We start from the raw sequence: 21,582 nt of genomic DNA on the forward strand, positions 1-21,582 counted from the left end.
CTTGCTGCTTCATCGGGGCCCTGAACTCACCCACCTAAAGGACACCTTGGGTGTCCACATCCCCATCTGTGCAGAAAGTACTAAACCCGGCCTGCCTTCCTGCTAATTGTGCAAGGATATAGAAGTGTAGCTACATGCAGCTCACATGGCCCTTCAGGACCCAAGAGGTGCTGGGGTGAGCATCCAAAAGGTGCTGGGCCAAGCATCCCATCATGCTCCAGGTCCTCCTGCTGGGTTGAGAATTGCAAGGCAGCATCTTACTCAGGAGCAGACTGTGCCCCTGCTCCAGCTCTGCCCTCTAAGAGGGCATATGTGGGTTTGCTCTTTGGGTCCTGCCTGACTCTCAGACATGCTCCTGAACTGAGAGATACCAGTTCAGGCTGCCCTGTCGGCTCAGCCAGGACAGGCCTGTCTCACCCACTGGTATCTGGGCCACACTTCCTGATTTATCCTAAAAGAGATCCAGTTTGGCAGGCTTAGGAGATGGTGAGGGTCTTGGGATGTGACGTGACCCTTCTTGTGGTGGCAAACAAACTTTTAATGGGCTCCGTGGTATCCAATTCCGGGTACTTGTACCCCTGTGTACTCCTGCCTCGAGTGTGGGCAAGGCTCCTGTCTTGTTGTCTTTAAAAGAACATACAAGGGACGTCACATCCTCAGCTGAGTGACAGGACACTGTACCACCGTCTCTCTGGGAGTCTGCCCCTTGCTGGCTATGCACACAAACCCAATGGCTTCCAGGAAAGAAAAAGATGAAGTCATCGTGTTCACCCAGCTCCCAGGTAACTGACGTAGCAATCAGGGCAACTTCGTGGCTCCTGTACTTCTATCTTCAGGTGAAACACAGCCCCTGCTTACATCTGATGGCATCCCTGTAGGGCCCTGAGCAGAGGACTCACTTAAGACAGGCAGTGACTCCTGACCCTTAGAAGCTAGGGATAATAAATGTGCAGTGGACAGACTCTCTCTGTAGTGTTACTGGGCACACATCAAATTTGGCAGGCACTTGTAAGTCAGGCCAGAGGGAGGCAGGACATCCTGGACACGGAGTATTACAGCTGTTCCTGTCTGTGGGGTCAAGGTGTACTGACCAGCTCTCCAGAATCTTCTACGTATCCTCAACTTGGCTGACTCTCTGCCCTGTGTGGCTACTCATAGAGACGCGGAGAGAAGAGCCCAACTGTTCTTCCCTGGCTGTTCCCTCTGTGCATGCCAGCTACCACCCTTCTGGCTCTCTGTGGGCAGCTCTGGGAGTAGCCAGTACTCACCCCACCCCACTATTCCTGGGCCAAAAACAATGTTGTTGCCAAGAGCCTCTGTGGGTCGGGAGGAAGCTAAGTGCAAGTTTCAGTGTCTCCCTGTGAATAGTGAATACCAGACAGGCATTAGCAGGCAGTTGGGAGGTTGCAGAAAGCCCCCAGCCTTGCTCAGTAACACGTGAAGTCACTTCAGACTGCTGGAAGGTCCCTCAGGTAAAAGCAACTTCTGATGATGGGCCAAGCCCCCAGCTAAGCCTCCAGGACAACTAACTACTCCCTGTTGGTCCTACTCCATATAAATGCTCCATCTCAGCCCTGCGGGGTAGGATGTACTTGTGCCCTCTGCCCTATTTATAAACTTGGGGCATGGATTTCCTCTGGCTGGGGTTGTGGTTGTCAGACACATGGGAAATGGCAGCCACTCTAAGATGAAGCTCAGCTCTGGTGTCTGGAGCTCCACAGTAGAGAGGGAGATTGAAGTGCACGGGAGGAAAACAAGAGTAGGGATACAGAGGACCCCAGAACAAAAGACCTCAGCAAACCAGACCACTGAATGCAGGGCTGCTTTTATTGAAGGCGAGTGAACCGGGCTGTCTGTATGGGCTGCAGTCTGCACACAAGGTGCTCAGGACCCAGAGCATGGAACTTTACACACCCGGGAAAATAGTTGCACAGTGGCAGGCAGGTAGACCGATTGACACACACCAAGGTCTAACGGCAAACCTGTGTGTGAACCCTGCTAGGCACCCTGCAGTTACCGCTGAGTGCAGACAGCCTTCGGCACACCCTCACAGTCCACACCCCAAAGCTTGCCATTAGCGAAAGAAGGAATAGAGGAAGGATGGAGTACTTGAGCAGGAAGATGATGGTGTTTCCCCAGGACACACCATCCCCTGCCTGCTGAGTTTACTAGGAAATAGAGGCAAGGCAGAGGTCACCCAAAAAGCTGCTCTTACTCACACAGACGTGAGAACTTCAGACACTATATTGCTTTCATGGCTTTGGGCAGCCTCTTGAGACTTACCCCAGGAAGGCCAAGAGAGTTCCCAGAACTACACAGATTTGCAGCCTCCGTTGCTTCCAAAGCTTGGAAGCAAGTTGCATCTTTTGGTTCCACATAGGAGGGCTGTGTGTGTGACAGGTAAGTGTCATTTATTTCTGCTTTGGTTTCAAGTCTGTGGATATGTGTAAGATCATGCATCCTAGGGGTGCGGGGGCACATTCAGTGCTCAGTCGCTAAGTTTCAGGTTCAGTCGTTTGTCTCATCCGTTGACTCTGACCTCTGACCTCATTTGGTCACAGGCCTGGGTATAGATTTGTCACCAGTGTCTCCAACCTGTTCCAACAGTACTAGTTCTGTTCTTGCAGAGGATGTCACCACTGCTTCGGAGCCAGGCCTGGCACTTGTCACCTCTGACTTGGCTTCCTCCTCCTCCTCTGGGGAGAAGCTTTCTCGGGCATCAAAAAAGGTAACTGTTTCCTCCTGGGGCTTGTGTTCTGCCCGGCCTTCCACATCTTCAGTGCTTTGGGGCTTCTTGGTAGGGGAAGAGGAGAATCCTAACTTGGGAAACCGGAACCAGCCTGCCTTCTCCTGTTTTCTGGGCAGTTCAGGGTCCAGCCGAGAAGTAGGCTGCACATGGACAGGAGATCTTTGGGTAGTGTCTCTGGAATCAGCAGCCATCTCTTCCACAGAGGAGAACCCAATACTTGGAAGCCAGGACCACAACAGGCTGGCCTTTTTACCTTCTGCCTTCTGTTTTGTATCCACGTCAGGGGCCTTGTGCTCAGGAAACTCAAGAATCTCCGGGGGCTCCTCATCAGAGTTGCTGTCTACAAGCTGGGGCTCAGGAGGCATGCTGACACTGGAAGAGATCATCTCAAATGGTTCACCAGTGTCAGGCGGGACCTCGGAAGGAATGGAGTGTCCCCCTGCAGCAGCTGGCACAGAAGCTCCACCCATAATCTCCTGGGAGTCAGGAGCCACTGTGTACACGCAGGTCTGCATGGGAGGCTCTGGGATTTTGACTTTTAGCAATGAAAATCCATAAGAAGGAGTCTGGATTGTAGAAGCAGGGATCTCTGATTCCCGCACGATCTGAGTACAAAAGGCACCCGATGCTAAGGGGTCAGCACTCGATCTTTCCTCCTTGCTGGAAAGAGCAAATTCTTGACTCTCACCTCGAGACCCCTGAATGTGCACTCTGACCTTAGAAATTTCGGATGCTTCTGAAGATTGCTCAAGGCTTACAGGTGGGATTCTGGTGTGCTCGACGCCTGTCTTTAGAATGCTGGCTTCCCAGAGCCCAGGGTTCTCCTCACGCATGGTACTAGCAAGGCTGGCCTCTACCTCCCTCACCACAGGGAAGAACACATCAGCCTCAGAGCTGGGAGCAGGGAAGGAGAACCTGGGTACCTTCAGTTTGGGGAATGTGACAGTCAGTACAGAATCCTCCCAGAGCTGACTCATGCTCACCACAGAGACCTGGGATGGCACATCAGTGAGAGAGGCCTTCAGCCTCAGAGGCCCTTGCAGCTGGGAAGGCAAGTCTCCTGTTCTAGCTTCCATCTTAGCAAGAATATTTCCTCCTGGCCTATGATGCTGCTGCTTGCCTGTTCCTTCTGGAGGAAGCTGAGGCTCTGAGACTCTCACACCAGGGACATCAAGGGAGACAGAACCTTTAGATGGATGGGTCCCACACTCAAGAGTGGGCAGATGTGTATAGGAAAGCTCAACAGTGGAGCTGTGTTTCCTAGAGTCTGTTCCACGGAGATCACGTTTTACAACATCTGCATATGTTGGGCTTTCTAGGGGCCTCGATCTGGTCTCTTCCTCTGGGGACCCCAGGGAGCTCTGTGTCTCTACCTTTGATTCAGGTACATGGGACGGCTGCACGCAGGCTGCTGCTGTTTCCTTTGCCTCCAAGAGTAGGCTGATGACTGGAGTCTGTGACTTTTGAGCGGCTTCCTGCTCTCCAGCCTGGTCTTGCTCCTTGGATGAGGAGCGTCTGAAACCAGGAACTCGGAACTTGGGTATTTTGAATCGGCGCTCATTCAAGTCTGTTGACATCTCAGAACTTTCCATGGTGGGGGCGTTGTCACTCTTTCTACAGGATGGCTGCAGGAGGCCTTCTGTTCTGGGTGTTGTCAGTTCCCCAAAGGGCTGACTTGCAGAGACAGTCATGACAGTTTTGCTGTCACCTCTGACATTCAGGTCATCTTTGGGAGGAGGAAACTCAGTTTGGGACCTATCTGACTCAGCTGTGGTGGAGGAGGATCTGATGTGGAGTTCTGTGGTGACATCTTTTGAATGAGTGGCCCCAACATGGGCATCACTTACAGCTGTTTCTATGACTACCAAATCACCTCCAGATGCTGTACCAGTGAGTGAAGGCGTCAGGTCTCCCTGAGGCAGAGTAGCCGATGCCTTAGAAACTTTTAACTTGGGTAATGACAGTCGGGGCATAGAGAAGCTCAGCTTCCGGGTTCCTCCCTTCCCCACTTCCTTGTCCAGAGGAGCATGCAGGGGGGATTCGACTACAGACACACTACTTTGAATTTCAGAATCTGTGTCAACTGAGGACAAATGTGGAGTAGGCATGGGGGCCTCCTGTGACTCAGAAGCAGCTATGGACCCTGCAGTCGTCTTTGGAGACCAACTGATTGAAGGTAACTTGAGGCGGGACAATTTGAAGGAAGTGTCTTTTGATTCTGCAGCAGATGTTTCAAGGAGTGGACTAGTTAAAGACAGACTGGAAGATGTACCCAGAACACAGACATCAGAAGTTTCAGAAGACAGGATCTGAGGGTGTACTGAAGAGGACACTGTGTCAGAGGCGACATGTGAATTAACGTCAGACTCAGACACAGATGGATGACACTCAGACTCTGAAGGTGGAAAAGATAGGACAAATTTGGGCTTATGGAATTTGGGGAAAAATATCCGCGCATTGAACTGAGGAAGGGGAGCTTCAGAAGAACCAAGTTGAGGGTCAACCACACTCAATAAAGGACCACCATATGAAGAGAAAGACAGAGAAGTCTCAGGAGAATGGAAGTCGTGAGAATGAGAAACACTATGATACGAACCACTGCCAAAAGCAATGGTATTACAACTATCTTCATCAAGTGAATGTAAAAGTCCATCTTCGTTAGGGGTTTTCAGTGAAATACTAGATTCACTGATGACAACATGGTGGCTATTGAAATCCTTATCCAGACTGGCCAGTATCCCATCTCCATCCAATTTGGCAACAGGAGTAACGATGTCCACCTTCACACCAGAAACCGACAACTCTAAATCAGGGGCGCTAACCTCTCCCTTGGGGCCCTTCACATCCACTTTGGGGCCCTTGAAGTCCAGGTGAGGAACCTTGAGGTCCACCTTGGGCATCATTAGACTGGGCATCTGTACCCTAGAAATGTCACCTGTCCCAGCATGAGCAGTAAGCTCTCTTTCGAACAGATGGCCCTCTGCATTTTTGACGCTCACCTCTGTGGTCTTAAACTCGAGTTCAGTAGATGGCATCTGTATGCTGAGATCAGGTGTCTTGATGCCGCCCTGCTCGGCGGGCAGGGACATTTCTGCTTCAACCTTGTGCGACCCCACATCCAGGGAGGACTGTGCAGTGGTCTTGCCAGAGCTGGACAAGCCAAACGTGGGCATCTTGAACTTGGGCATCTGGAACATGCTGTCCTTTGTGGCCACATCCTGGTCGGCCATTGCTAGGTCTCCCTCCATTATGGCACCAGGAGCCTGGATGTCCACCTCCACACCGGAAACGGTCAACTCCAAGTCAGGGGCGCTAACCTCTCCCTTGGGGCCCTTCACATCCACTTTGGGGCCCTTCAGGTCTAGGTGGGGCCCCTTGAGGTCCACCTTGGGCATCTTGAGGCTGGGCATCTCCACCTTGGGCAGGTGGCCCTTCACACCGGCTCCAGATGGACCATGAGCAGTCAGCTGTTCTTTGGGCAGCTGGCCCGCTGGAAGACTGATGCTCACCTCAGTGGTCTTAGGCTCGATTTCAGCAGATGGCATCTGCACGCTGAGATCAGGTGTCTTGATGTCTCCCCGGACGGCGGGCGGGGCCACTTCTCCTTCTATCTTTGGCGCCCCCACCTCCAGGGAGGCATCCATGCTGCTCTTGCCAGACGTGGACACACCGAAGGTGGGCATCTTGAACTTGGGCATCTTGAACTTGCTCTCTTTGGTGTCCAGGTCCCTGTCAGACAGGGCCACGTCCCCCTCCAGTTTTGCACCAGCGGACTGGATGTCCACCTTAACCCCAGAAACAGACAACTCCATGTAGTGGGCGCTAACTTCTCCCGTGGGGCCCTTCACATCCACTCTGGGGCCCTTCAGGTCCAGGTGGGGCCCCTTGAGGTCCACTTTGGGCATCTTGAGGCTGGGCATCTGCATCGTGGGCAGGCGGCCCTTCTCGCTAGCAACGGACGGACCATGAGCAGTCAGCTCCCCTTCGGGCAGCTGGCCCTCTGGAAGACTGACGCTCACCTCAGTGGTCTTAAGCTCGAGTTCAGTAGATGGCATCTGTATGCTGAGATCAGGTGTCTTGATGCCGCCCTGCTCGGCGGGCAGGGACATTTCTGCTTCAACCTTGTGCGACCCCACATCCACGGAGGACTGCGTAGTGGTCTTGCCAGAGCTGGACAAGCCAAACGTGGGCATCTTGAACTTGGGCATCTTGAACTTGCTGTCCTTTGTGGCCACATCCTGGTCGGCCATTGCTAGGTCGCCCTCCATTTTGGCACCAGGAGCCTGGATGTCCACCTCCACACCGGAAACGGTCAACTCCAAGTCAGGGGCGCTAACCTCTCCCTTGGGGCCCTTCACATCCACTTTGGGGCCCTTCAGGTCCAGGTGGGGCCCCTTGAGGTCCACCTTGGGCATCTTGAGGCTGGGCATCTCCACCTTGGGCAGGTGGCCCTTCACACCGGCTCCAGATGGACCATGAGCAGTCAGCTGTTCTTTGGGCAGCTGGCCCGCTGGAAGACTGACACTCACCTCAGTGGTCTTAGGCTCGATTTCAGAAGATGGCTTCTGCACGCTGAGATCAGGTGTCTTGATGTCTCCACGGACGGCGGGCAGGGCCACTTCTCCTTCTATCTTGGGCGCCCCCACCTCCAGGGAGGCATCCATGCTGCTCTTGCCAGGCGTGGACATGCCGAAGGTGGGCATCTTGAACTTGGGCATCTTGAACTTGCTCTCTTTGGTGTCCAGGTCCCTGTCAGACAGGGCCACGTCCCCCTCCAGTTTTGCACCAGCGGACTGGATGTCCACCTCAACCCCAGAAACAGACAACTCCATGTCGTGGGCGCTAACTTCTCCCGTGGGGCCCTTCACATCAACTTTGGGGCTCTTCAGGTCCAGGTGGGGCCCTTTGAGGTCCACTTTGGGCATCTTGAGGCTGGGCATCTGCATCTTGGGCAGGCGGCCCTTCTCGCTAGCAACGGACGGACCATGAGCAGTAAGCTCCCCTTCGGGCAGCTGGCCCTCTGGAAGACTGACGCTCACCTCGGTGGTCTTAAGCTCCAGTTCAGTAGATGGCATCTGTATGCTGAGATCAGGTGTCTTGATGCCGCCCTGCTCGGCGGGCAGGGACATTTCTGCTTCAACCTTGTGGGACCCCACATCCACGGAGGACTGCGCAGTGGTCTTGCCAGAGCTGGACAAGCCAAACGTGGGCATCTTGAACGTGGGAATCTTGAACTTGCTGTCCTTTGTGGCCACATCCTGGTCGGCCATTGCTACGTCGCCCTCCATTTTGGCACCAGGAGCCTGGATGTCCACCTCCACACCGGAAACGGTCAACTCCAAGTCAGGGGCGCTAACCTCTCCCTTGGGGCCCTTCACATCCACTTTGGGGCCCTTCAGGTCCAGGTGGGGCCCCTTGAGGTCCACCTTGGGCATCTTGAGGCTGGGCATCTCCACCTTGGGCAGGTGGCCCTTCACACCGGCTCCAGATGGACCATGAGCAGTCAGCTGTTCTTTGGGCAGCTGGCCCGCTGGAAGACTGACGCTCACCTCAGTGGTCTTAGGCTCGATTTCAGCAGATGGCATCTGCACGCTGAGATCAGGTGTCTTGATGTCTCCTCGGACGACGGGCGGGGCCACTTCTCCTTCTATCTTGGGCGCCCCCACCTCCAGGGAGGCATCCACGCTGCTCTTGCCAGACGTGGACACGCCGAAGGTGGGCATCTTGAACTTGGGCATCTTGAACTTGCTCTCTTTGGTGTCCAGGTCCCTGTCAGACAGGGACACGTCCCCCTCCAGTTTTGCACCAGCGGACATGATGTCCACCTCAACCCCGGAAACAGACAACTCCATGTCGTGGGCGCTAACTTCTCCCGTGGGGCCCTTCACATCCACTCTGGGGCCCTTCAGGTCCAGGTGGGGCCCCTTGAGGTCCACTTTGGGCATCTTGAGGCTGGGCATCTGCATCTTGGGCAGGCGGCCCTTCTCGCTAGCAACGGACAGACCAAGAGCAGTCAGCTCCCCTTCGGGCAGCTGGCCCTCTGGAAGACTGACGCTCACCTCGGTGGTCTTAAGCTCCAGTTCAGTAGATGGCATCTGTATGCTGAGATCAGGTGTCTTGAAGCCGCCCTGCTCGGCGGGCAGGGACATTTCTGCTTCAACCTTGTGCGACCCCACATCCACGGAGGACTGCGTAGTGGTCTTGCCAGAGCTGGACAAGCCAAACGTGGGCATCTTGAACTTGGGCATCTTGAACTTGCTGTCCTTTGTGGCCACATCCTGGTCGGCCATTGCTAGGTCGCCCTCCATTTTGGCACCAGGAGCCTGGATGTCCACCTCCACACCGGAAACGGTCAACTCCAAGTCAGGGGCGCTAACCTCTCCCTTGGGGCCCTTCACATCCACTTTGGGGCCCTTCAGGTCCAGGTGGGGCCCCTTGAGGTCCACCTTGGGCATCTTGAGGCTGGGCATCTCCACCTTGGGCAGGTGGCCCTTCACACCGGCTCCAGATGGACCATGAGCAGTCAGCTGTTCTTTGGGCAGCTGGCCCGCTGGAAGACTGACGCTCACCTCAGTGGTCTTAGGCTCGATTTCAGCAGATGGCATCTGCACGCTGAGATCAGGTGTCTTGATGTCTCCAGGGACGGCGGGCGGGGCCACTTCTCCTTCTATCTTGGGCGCCCCCACCTCCAGGTAGGCATCCATGCTGCTCTTGCCAGGCGTGGACACGCCGAAGGTGGGCATCTTGAACTTGGGCATCTTGAACTTGCTCTCTTTGGTGTCCAGGTCCCTGTCAGACAGGGCCACGTCCCCCTCCAGTTTAGCACCAGCGGACTGGATGTCCACCTCAACTCCAGAAACAGACAACTCCATGTCGTGGGCGCTAACTTCTCCCGTGGGGCCCTTCACATCAACTTTGGGGCCCTTCAGGTCCAGGTGGGGCCTCTTGAGGTCCACTTTGGGCATCTTGAGGCTGGGCATCTCCACCTTGGGCAGGTGGCCCTTCACACCGGCTCCAGATGGACCATGAGCAGTCAGCTGTTCTTTGGGCAGCTGGCCCGCTGGAAGACTGACGCTCACCTCAGTGGTCTTAGGCTCGATTTCAGCAGATGGCATCTGCACGCTGAGATCAGGTGTCTTGATGTCTCCTCGGACGGCGGGCGGGGCCACTTCTCCTTCTATCTTGGGCGCCCCCACCTCCAGGGAGGCATCCATGCTGCTCTTGCCAGACGTGGACACGCCGAAGGTGGGCATCTTGAACTTGGGCATCTTGAACTTGCTCTCTTTGGTGTCCAGGTCCCTGTCAGACAGGGCCACGTCCCCCTCCAGTTTTGCACCAGCGGACTGGATGTCCACCTCAACCCCAGAAACAGACAACTCAATGTCGTGGGCGCTAACTTCTCCCGTTGGGCCCTTCACATCAACTTTGGGGCCCTTCAGGTCCAGGTGGGGCCCCTTGAGGTCCACTTTGGGCATCTTGAGGCTGGGCATCTGCATCTTGGGCAGGCGGCCCTTCTCGCTAGCAACGGACAGACCATGAGCAGTCAGCTCCCCTTCGGGCAGCTGGCCCTCTGGAAGACTGACGCTCACCTCGGTGGTCTTAAGCTCGAGTTCAGTAGATGGCATCTGTATGCTGAGATCAGGTGTCTTGATGCCGCCCTGCTCGGCGGGCAGGGACATTTCTGCTTCAACCTTGTGCGACCCCACATCCACGGAGGAATGCGCAGTGGTCTTGCCAGAGCTGGACAAGCCAAACGTGGGCATCTTGAACTTGGGCATCTTGAACTTGCTGTCCTTTGTGGCCACATCCTGGTCGGCCATTGCTAGGTCGCCCTCCATTTTGGCACCAGGAGCCTGGATGTCCACCTCCACACCGGAAACGGTCAACTCCAAGTCAGGGGCGCTAACCTCTCCCTTGGGGCCCTTCACATCCACTTTGGGGCCCTTCAGGTCCAGGTGGGGCCCCTTGAGGTCCACCTTGGGCATCTTGAGGCTGGGCATCTCCACCTTGGGCAGGTGGCCCTTCACACCGGCTCCAGATGGACCATGAGCAGTCAGCTGTTCTTTGGGCAGCTGGCCCGCTGGAAGACTGACGCTCACCTCAGTGGTCTTAGGCTCGATTTCAGCAGATGGCATCTGCACACTGAGATCAGGTGTCTTGATGTCTCCTCGGACGACGGGCGGGGCCACTTCTCCTTCTATCTTGGGCGCCCCCACCTCCAGGGAGGCATCCACGCTGCTCTTGCCAGACGTGGACACGGCGAAGGTGGGCATCTTGAACTTGGGCATCTTGAACTTGCTCTCTTTGGTGTCAAGGTCCCTGTCAGACAGGGACACGTCCCCCTCCAGTTTTGCACCAGCGGACTGGATGTCCACCTCAACCCCGGAAACAGACAACTCCATGTCGTGGGCGCTAACTTCTCCCGTGGGGCCCTTCACATCCACTCTGGGGCCCTTCAGGTCCAGGTGGGGCCCCTTGAGGTCCACTTTGGGCATCTTGAGGCTGGGCATCTGCATCTTGGGCAGGCGGCCCTTCTCGCTAGCAACGGACAGACCAAGAGCAGTCAGCTCCCCTTCGGGCAGCTGGCCCTCTGGAAGACTGACGCTCACCTCGGTGGTCTTAAGCTCCAGTTCAGTAGATGGCATCTGTATGCTGAGATCAGGTGTCTTGATGCCGCCCTGCTCGGCGGGCAGGGACATTTCTGCTTCAACCTTGTGGGACCCCACATCCACGAAGGACTGCGCAGTGGTCTTGCCAGAGCTGGACAAGCCAAACGTGGGCATCTTGAACTTGGGCATCTTAAACTTGCTGTCCTTTGTGGCCACATCCTGGTCGGTCATTGCTAGGTCGCCCTCCATTTTGGCACCAGGAGCCTGGATGTCCACCTCCACACCGGAAACGGTCAACTCCAAGTCAGGGGCGCTAACCTCTCCCTTGGGGCCCTTCACATCCACTTTGGGGCCCTTCAGGTCCAGTTGGGGCCCCTTGAGGTCCACCTTGGGCAACTTGAGGCTGGGCATCTCCACCTTGGGCAGGTGGCCCTTCACACCGGCTCCAGATGGACCATGAGCAGTCAGCTGTTCTTTGGGCAGCTGGCCCGCTGGAAGACTGACGCTCACCTCAGTGGTCTTAGGCTCGATTTCAGCAGATGGCATCTGCACGCTGAGATCAGGTGTCTTGATGTCTCCCCGGACGGCGGGCGGGGCCACTTCTCCTTCTATCTTTGGCGCCCCCATCTCCAGGGAGGCATCCATGCTGCTCTTGCCAGACGTGGACACGCCGAAGGTGGGCATCTTGAACTTGGGCATCTTGAACTTGCTCTCTTTGGTGTCCAGGTCCCTGTCAGACAGGGCCACGTCCCCCTCCAGTTTTGCACCAGCGGACTGGATGTCCACCTCAACCGCAGAAACAGACAACTCCATGTCGTGGGCGCTAACTTCTCCCGTGGGGCCCTTCACATCCACTCTGGGGCCCTTCAGGTCCAGGTGGGGCCCCTTGAGGTCCACTTTGGGCATCTTGAGGCTGGGCATCTGCATCTTGGGCAGGCGGCCCTTCTCGCTAGCAACGGACGGACCATGAGCAGTCAGCTCCCCTTCGGGCAGCTGGCCCTCTGGAAGACTGACGCTCACCTCAGTGGTCTTAAGCTCGAGTTCAGTAGATGGCATCTGTATGCTGAGATCAGGTGTCTTGATGCCGCCCTGCTCGGCGGGCAGGGACATTTCTGCTTGAACCTTGTGGGACCCCACATCCACGGAGGACTGCGCAGTGGTCTTGCCAGAGCTGGACAAGCCAAACGTGGGCATCTTGAACTTGGGCATCTTGAACTTGCTGTCCTTTGTGGCCACATCCTGGTCGGCCATAGCTAGGTCGCCCTCCATTTTGGCACCAGGAGCCTGGATGTCCACCTCCACACCGGAAACGGTCAACTCCAAGTCAGGGGCGCTAACCTCTCCCTTGGGGCCCTTCACATCCACTTTGGGGCCCTTCAGGTCCAGGTGGGGCCCCTTGAGGTCCACCTTGGGCATCTTGAGGCTGGGCATCTCCACCTTGGGCAGGTGGCCCTTCACACCGGCTCCAGATGGACCATGAGCAGTCAGCTGTTCTTTGGGCAGCTGGCCCGCTGGAAGACTGACGCTCACCTCAGTGGTCTTAGGCTCGATTTCAGCAGATGGCATCTGCACGCTGAGATCAGGTGTCTTGATGTCTCCAGGGACGGAGGGCGGGGCCACTTCTACTTCTATCTTGGGCGCCCCCACCTCCAGGGAGGCATCCATGCTGCTCTTGCCAGGCGTGGACACGCCGAAGGTGGGCATCTTGAACTTGGGCATCTTGAACTTGCTGTCTTTGGTGTCCAGGTCACTGTCAGACAGGGCCACGTCCCCCTCCAGTTTTGCACCAGCGGACTGGATGTCCACCTCAACCCCAGAAACAGACAACTCCATGTCGTGGGCGCTAACTTCTCCCGTGGGGCCCTTCACATCAACTTTGGGGCCCTTCAGGTCCAGGTGGGGCCCCTTGAGGTCCACTTTGGGCATCTTGAGGCTGGGCATCTGCATCTTGGGCAGGCGGCCCTTCTCGCTAGCAACGGACAGACCAAGAGCAGTCAGCTCCCCTTCGGGCAGCTGGCCCTCTGGAAGACTGACGCTCACCTCGGTGGTCTTAAGCTCCAGTTCAGTAGATGGCATCTGTATGCTGAGATCAGGTGTCTTGATGCCGCCCTGCTCGGCGGGCAGGGACATTTCTGCTTCAACCTTGTGCGACCCCACATCCAGGGAGGACTGTGCAGTGGTCTTGCCAGAGCTGGACAAGCCAAACGTGGGCATCTTGAACTTGGGCATCTTGAACTTGCTGTCCTTTGTGGCCACATCCTGGTCGGCCATTGCTAGGTCGCCCTCCATTTTGGCACCAGGAGCCTGGATGTCCACCTCCACACCGGAAACGGTCAACTCCAAGTCAGGGGCGCTAACCTCTCCCTTGGGGCCCTTCACATCCACTTTGGGGCCCTTCAGGTCCAGGTGGGGCCCCTTGAGGTCCACCTTGGGCATCTTGAGGCTGGGCATCTCCACCTTGGGCAGGTGGCCCTTCACACCGGCTCCAGATGGACCATGAGCAGTCAGCTGTTCTTTGGGCAGCTGGCCCGCTGGAAGACTGACGTTCACCTCAGTGGTCTTAGGCTCGATTTCAGCAGATGGCATCTGCACGCTGAGATCAGGTGTCTTGATGTCTCCACGGACGACGGGCGGGGCCACTTCTCCTTCTATCTTGGGCGCCCCCACCTCCAGGGAGGCATCCACGCTGCTCTTGCCAGACGTGGACACGCCGAAGGTGGGCATCTTGAACTTGGGCATCTTGAACTTGCTCTCTTTGGTGTCCAGGTCCCTGTCAGACAGGGACACGTCCCCCTCCAGTTTTGCACCAGCGGACATGATGTCCACCTCAACCCCGGAAACAGACAACTCCATGTCGTGGGCGCTAACTTCTCCCGTGGGGCCCTTCACATCCACTCTGGGGCCCTTCAGGTCCAGGTGGGGCCCCTTGAGGTCCACTTTGGGCATCTTGAGGCTGGGCATCTGCATCTTGGGCAGGCGGCCCTTCTCGCTAGCAACGGACAGACCATGAGCAGTCAGCTCCCCTTCGGGCAGCTGGCCCTCTGGAAGACTGACGCTCACCTCGGTGGTCTTAAGCTCCAGTTCAGTAGATGGCATCTGTATGCTGAGATTAGGTGTCTTGATGCCGCCCTGCTCGGCAGGCAGGGACATTTCTGCTTCAACCTTGTGGGACCCCACATCCACGGAGGACTGCGCAGTGGTCTTGCCAGAGCTGGACAAGCCAAACGTGGGCATCTTGAACTTGGGCATCTTGAACTTGCTGTCCTTTGTGGCCACATCCTGGTCGGCCATTGCTAGGTCGCCCTCCATTTTGGCACCAGGAGCCTGGATGTCCACCTCCACACCGGAAACGGTCAACTCCAAGTCAGGGGCGCTAACCTCTCCCTTGGGGCCCTTCACATCCACTTTGGGGCCCTTCAGGTCCAGGTGGGGCCCCTTGAGGTCCACCTTGGGCATCTTGAGGCTGGGCATCTCCACCTTGGGCAGGTGGCCCTTCACACCGGCTCCAGATGGACCATGAGCAGTCAGCTGTTCTTTGGGCAGCTGGCTCGCTGGAAGACGGACACTCACCTCAGTGGTCTTAGGCTCGATTTCAGCAGATGGCATCTGCACGCTGAGATCAGGTGTCTTGATGTCTCCACGGATGGCGGGCGGGGCCACTTCTCCTTCTATCTTGGGCGCCCCCACCTCCAGGGAGGCATCCATGCTGCTCTTGCCAGGCGTGGACACGCCGAAGGTGGGCATCTTGAACTTGGGCATCTTGAACTTGCTCTCTTTGGTGTCCAGGTCCCTGTCAGACAGGGCCACATCCCCCTCCAGTTTTGCACCAGCGGACTGGATGTCCACCTCAACCCCAGAAACAGACAACTCCATGTCGTGGGCGCTAACTTCTCCCGTGGGGCCCTTCACATCAACTTTGGGGCCCTTCAGGTCCAGGTGGGGCCCCTTGAGGTCCACTTTGGGCATCTTGAGGCTGGGCATCTGCATCTTGGGCAGGCGGCCCTTCTCGCTAGTAACGGACGGACCATGAGCAGTCAGCTCCCCTTCGGGCAGCTGGCCCGCTGGAAGACTGACGCTCACCTCGGTGGTCTTAAGCTCCAGTTCAGTAGGTGGCATCTGTATGCTGAGATCAGGTGTCTTGATGCCGCCCTGCTCGGCGGGCAGGGACATTTCTGCTTCAACCTTGTGCGACCCCACATCCACGGAGGACTGCGCAGTGGTCTTGCTAGAGCTGGACAAGCCAAACGTGGGCATCTTGAACTTGGGCATCTTGAACTTGCTGTCCTTTGTGGCCACATCCTGGTCGGCCATTGCTAGGTCGCCCTCCATTTTGGCACCAGGAGCCTGGATGTCCACCTCCACACCGGAAACGGTCAACTCCAAGTCAGGGGCGCTAACCTCTCCCTTGGGGCCCTTCACATCCACTTTGGGGCCCTTCACGTCCAGGTGGGTCCCCTTGAGGTCCACCTTGGGCATCTTGAGGCTGGGCATCTCCACCTTGGGCAGGTGGCCCTTCACACCGGCTCCAGATGGACCATGAGCAGTCAGCTGTTCTTTGGGCAGCTGGCCCGCTGGAAGACTGACGCTCACCTCAGTGGTCTTAGGCTCGATTTCAGCAGATGGCATCTGCACGCTGAGATCAGGTGTCATGATGTCTCCACGGACGACGGGCGGGGCCACTTCTCCTTCTATCTTGGGCGCCCCCACCTCCAGGGAGGCATCCACGCTGCTCTTGCCAGACGTGGACACGCCGAAGGTGGGCATCTTGAACTTGGGCATCTTGAACTTGCTCTCTTTGGTGTCCAGGTCCCTGTCAGACAGGGACACGTCCCCCTCCAGTTTTGCACCAGCGGACATGATGTCCACCTCAACCCCGGAAACAGACAACTCCATGTCGTGGGCGCTAACTTCTCCCGTGGGGCCCTTCACATCCACTCTGGGGCCCTTCAGGTCCAGGTGGGGCCCCTTGAGGTCCACTTTGGGCATCTTGAGGCTGGGCATCTGCATCTTGGGCAGGCGGCCCTTCTCGCTAGCAACGGACAGACCAAGAGCAGTCAGCTCCCCTTCGGGCAGCTGGCCCTCTGGAAGACTGACGCTCACCTCGGTGGTCTTAAGCTCCAGTTCAGTAGATGGCATCTGTATGCTGAGATCAGGTGTCTTGATGCCGCCCTGCTCGGCGGGCAGGGACATTTCTGCTTCAACCTTGTGGGAACCCACATCCACGGAGGACTGCGCAGTGGTCTTGCCAGAGCTGGACAAGCCAAACGTGGGCATCTTGAACTTGGGCATCTTGAACTTGCTGTCCTTTGTGGCCACATCCTGGTCGGCCATTGCTAGGTCGCCCTCCATTTTGGCACCAGGAGCCTGGATGTCCACCTCCACACCGGAAACGGTCAACTCCAAGTCAGGGGCACTAACCTCTCCCTTGGGGCCCTTCACATCCACTTTGGGGCCCTTCAGGTCCAGGTGGGGCCCCTTGAGGTCCACCTTGGGCATCTTGAGGCTGGGCATCTCCACCTTGGGCAGGTGGCCCTTCACACCGGCTCCAGATGGACCATGAGCAGTCAGCTGTTCTTTGGGCAGCTGGCCCGCTGGAAGACTGACGCTCACCTCAGTGGTCTTAGGCTCGATTTCAGCAGATGGCATCTGCACGCTGAGATCAGGTGTCTTGATGTCTCCACGGACAACGGGCGGGGCCACTTCTCCTTCTATCTTGGGCGCCCCCACCTCCAGTGAGGCATCCACGCTGCTCTTGCCAGACGTGGACACGCCGAATGTGGGCATCTTGAACTTGGGCATCTTGAACTTGCTCTCTTTGGTGTCCAGGTCCCTGTCAGACAGGGACACGTCCCCCTCCAGTTTTGCACCAGCGGACTGGATGTCCACCTCAACCCCGGAAACAGACAACTCCATGTCGTGGGCGCTAACTTCTCCCGTGGGGCCCTTCACATCCACTCTGGGGCCCTTCAGGTCCAGGTGGGGCCCCTTGAGGTCCACTTTGGGCATCTTGAGGCTGGGCATCTGCATCTTGGGCAGGCGGCCCTTCTCGCTAGCAACGGACAGACCAAGAGCAGTCAGCTCCCCTTCGGGCAGCTGGCCCTCTGGAAGACTGACGCTCACCTCGGTGGTCTTAAGCTCCAGTTCAGTAGATGGCATCTGTATGCTGAGATCAGGTGTCTTGATGCCGCCCTGCTCGGCGGGCAGGGACATTTCTGCTTCAACCTTGTGCGACCCCACATCCACGGAGGACTGCGCAGTGGTCTTGCCAGAGCTGGACAAGCCAAACGTGGGCATCTTGAACTTGGGCATCTTGAACTTGCTGTCCTTTGTGGCCACATCCTGGTCGGCCATTGCTAGGTCGCCCTCCATTTTGGCACCAGGAGCCTGGATGTCCACCTCCACACCGGAAACGGTCAACTCCAAGTCAGGGGCGCTAACCTCTCCCTTGGGGCCCTTCACATCCACTTTGGGGCCCTTCAGGTCCAGGTGGGGCCCCTTGAGGTCCACCTTGGGCATCTTGAGGCTGGGCATCTCCACCTTGGGCAGGTGGCCCTTCACACCGGCTCCAGATGGACCATGAGCAGTCAGCTGTTCTTTGGGCAGCTGGCCCGCTGGAAGACTGACGCTCACCTCAGTGGTCTTAGGCTCGATTTCAGCAGATGGCATCTGCACGCTGAGATCAGGTGTCTTGATGTCTCCCCGGACGGCGGGCGGGGCCACTTCTCCTTCTATCTTTGGCGCCCCCACCTCCAGGGAGGCATCCATGCTGCTCTTGCCAGACGTGGACACGCCGAAGGTGGGCATCTTGAACTTGGGCATCTTGAACTTGCTCTCTTTGGTGTCCAGGTCCCTGTCAGACAGGGCCACGTCCCCCTCCAGTTTTGCACCAGCGGACTGGATGTCCACCTCAACCCCAGAAACAGACAACTCCATGTCGTGGGCGCTAACTTCTCCCGTGGGGCCCTTCACATCCACTCTGGGGCCCTTCAGGTCCAGGTGGGGCCCCTTGAGGTCCACTTTGGGCATCTTGAGGCTGGGCATCTGCATCTTGGGCAGGCGGCCCTTCTCGCTAGCAACGGACGGACCATGAGCAGTCAGCTCCCCTTCGGGCAGCTGGCCCTCTGGAAGACTGACGCTCACCTCAGTGGTCTTAAGCTCGAGTTCAGTAGATGGCATCTGTATGCTGAGATCAGGTGTCTTGATGCCGCCCTGCTCGGCGGGCAGGGACATTTCTGCTTCAACCTTGTGGGACCCCACATCCACGGAGGACTGCATAGTGGTCTTGCCAGAGCTGGACAAGCCAAACATGGGCATCTTGAACTTGGGCATCTTGAACTTGCTGTCCTTTGTGGCCACATCCTGGTCGGCCATTGCTAGGTCGCCCTCCATTTTGGCACCAGGAGCCTGGATGTCCACCTCCACACCGGAAACGGTCAACTCCAATTCAGGGGCGCTAACCTCTCCCTTGGGGCCCTTCACATCCACTTTGGGGCCCTTCAGGTCCAGGTGGGGCCCCTTGAGGTCCACCTTGGGCATCTTGAGGCTGGGCATCTCCACCTTGGGCAGGTGGCCCTTCACACCGGCTCCAGATGGACCATGAGCACTCAGCTGTTCTTTGGGCAGCTGTCCCGCTGGAAGACTGTCGCTCACTTCGGTGGTCTTAAGCTCGAGTTCAATAGATGGTATCTGTATGCTGAGATCAGGTGTCTTGATGCCGCCCTGCTCGGCGGGCAGGGACATTTCTGCTTCAACCTTGTGCGACCCCACCTCCACGGAGGACTGCGCAGTGGTCTTGCCAGAGCTGGACAAGCCAAACTTGGGCATCTTGAACTTGGGCATCTTGAACTTGCTGTCCTTTGTGTCCACATCCTGGTCGGCCATTGCGAGGTCGCCCTCCATTATGGCACCAGGAGCCTGGATGTCCACCTTCACACCGGAAACGGTCAACTCCAAGTCAGGGGCGCTAACCTCTCCCTTGGTGCCCTTCACATCCACTTTGGGGCCCTTCAGGTCCATGGGGGGCCGCTTGAGGTCCACCTTGGGCATCTTGAGGCTGGGCATCTCCACCTTGGGCAGGTGGTCCTTCACACCGGCTCCAGATGGACCATGAGCAGTCAGCTGTTCTTTGGGCAGCTGGCCCGCTGGTAGACTGACGCTCACCTCAGTGGTCTTAGGCTCGATTTCAGCAGATGGCATCTGCATGCTGAGATCAGGTGTCTTGATGTCTCCACGTACGGCGGGCGGGGCCACTTCTCCTTCTATCTTGGGCGCCCCCACCTCCAGGGAGGCATCCATGCTGCTCTTGCCAGACGTGGACACGCCGAAGGTGGGCATCTTGAACTTGGGCATCTTGAACTTGCTCTCTTTGGTGTCCAGGTCCCTGTCAGACAGGGACACGTCCCCCTCCAGTTTTGCACCAGCGGACTGGATGTCCACCTCAACCCCGGAAACAGACAACTCCATGTCGTGGGTGCTAACTTCTCCCGTGGGGCCCTTCACATCCACTTTGGGGCTCTTCAGGTCCAGGTGGGGCCCCTTGAGGTCCACTTTGGGCATCTTGAGGCTGGGCATCTGCATCTTGGGCAGGCGGCCCTTCTCGCTAGCAACGGACGGACCATGAGCAGTCAGCTCCCCTTCGGGCAGCTGACCCTCTGGAAGACTGACGCTCACCTCGGTGGTCTTAAGCTCCAGTTCAGTAGATGGCATCTGTATGCTGAGATCAGGTGTCTTGATGCCGCCCTGCTCGGCGGGCAGGGACATTTCTGCTTCAACCTTGTGCGACCCCACATCCACGGAGGACTGCGCAGTGGTCTTGCCAGAGCTGGACAAGCCAAACGTGGGCATCTTGAACTTGGGAATCTTGAACTTGCTGTCCTTTGTGGCCACATCCTGGTCGGCTATTGCTAGGTCGCCCTCCATTATGGCACCAGGAGCCTGGATGTCCACCTCCACACCGGAAACGGTCAACTCCAAGTCAGGGGTGCTAACCTCTCCCTTGGGGCCCTTCACATCCACTTTGGGTCCCTTCAGGTCCAGGTGGGGCCCCTTGAGGTCCACCTTGTGCATCTTGAGGCTGGGCATCTCCACCTTGGGTAGGTGGCCCTTCACACCGGCTCCAGATGGACCATGAGCAGTCAGCTGTTCTTTGGGCAGCTGGCCCGCTGGAAGACTGACGCTCACCTCAGTGGTCTTAGGCTCGATTTCAGCAGATGGCATCTGCATGCTGAGATCAGGTGTCTTGATGTCTCCACGTACGGCGGGCGGGGCCACTTCTCCTTCTATCTTGGGCGCCCCCACCTCCAGGGAGGCTTCCATGCTGCTCTTGCCATACGTGGACACGCCGAAGGTGGGCATCTTGAACTTGGGCATCTTGAACTTGCTCTCTTCAGTGTCCAGGTCCCTGTCAGACAGGGCCACGTCCCCCTCCAGTTTTGCAGCAGCGGACTGGATGTCCACCTCAACCCCAGAAACAGACAACTCCATGTCGTGGGCGCTAACTTCTCCCGTGGGGCCCTTCACATCCACTTTGGGGCCCTTCAGGTCCAGGTGGGGCCCCTTGAGGTCCACTTTGGGCATCTTGAGGCTGGGCATCTGCATCTTGGGCAGGCGGCCCTTCTTGCTAGCAAGGGATGGACCATGAGCAGTCAGCTCCCCTTCGGGCAGCTGGCCCTCTGGAAGACTGACGCTCACCTCGGTGGTCTTAAGCTCGAGTTCAGTAGATGGCATCTGTATGCTGAGATCAGGTGTCTTGATGTCACCATGCTTGGCGGGCCGGGCCACTTCTCCTTTTATCTTGGGTCCCTCTTCGTCCAGGCAGGGTCTCGGAATCGTGTTGTCTGAGCTGGTCATTGTGAAGCTGGGCATCTTGTACTCAGACTTCTTGAGGTTACTGTTTTTTATGTCCTGATCCTTATATGCCAGAGTCTTTTCCCCCTCCAAGTTCGTTCGTGGTCCTTTGATGTCCACCTTTATGTGTTCTTCAGACGTGTCTTGCAGAGACAATCTTGCAATGCCAATTTCCAGCCTCTGTACTTCCTCCCAACTGCCTTCCCATTGTCCTCCTGCTGCTGCCTCAGTTGTGAGTTGCCCGTTTTGTTTCTCCTTTTCCTGTTTTTTCACTGCCTTTTTCTTTCTTTGATATTTTTCTGTCTTTAGTTCCAGATTTCCTGCTGCTTCCTTTTCCACTTTCTGGTAATTGTCCCTCTTAGTCATTTGTCCTGTTGG

General features: G+C 57.0%; 1 protein-coding gene and 1 pseudogene across 2 annotated transcripts in view; both read right to left on the reverse strand.

Annotated features, from left to right (window-relative positions):
- The window catches only part of LOC308418039 (transmembrane protein 11, mitochondrial-like), a 444,261-nt pseudogene that overhangs the window by 18,670 nt on the left and 404,009 nt on the right, over positions 1 to 21,582 (reverse strand). The window lies entirely within an intron of this gene.
- AHNAK2 (AHNAK nucleoprotein 2) overlaps positions 1,864 to 21,582 on the reverse strand; it is a gene marked incomplete at its 5' end in the record, with an annotated part of 37,635 nt that continues 17,916 nt past the window's right edge. The window contains one exon of the mRNA XM_080938221.1: positions 1,864 to 21,347. Within this exon, the coding sequence (XP_080794347.1) occupies positions 2,548 to 21,347 (18,800 nt within the window). The 3' untranslated portion in view covers positions 1,864 to 2,547. The remainder of the gene's footprint in view (positions 21,348 to 21,582) is intronic.

The sequence above is a fragment of the Micromys minutus genome (assembly GCF_963924665.1).
Source record: "Micromys minutus genome assembly, chromosome: 1".
Lineage (NCBI taxonomy): Eukaryota > Metazoa > Chordata > Mammalia > Rodentia > Muridae > Micromys > Micromys minutus.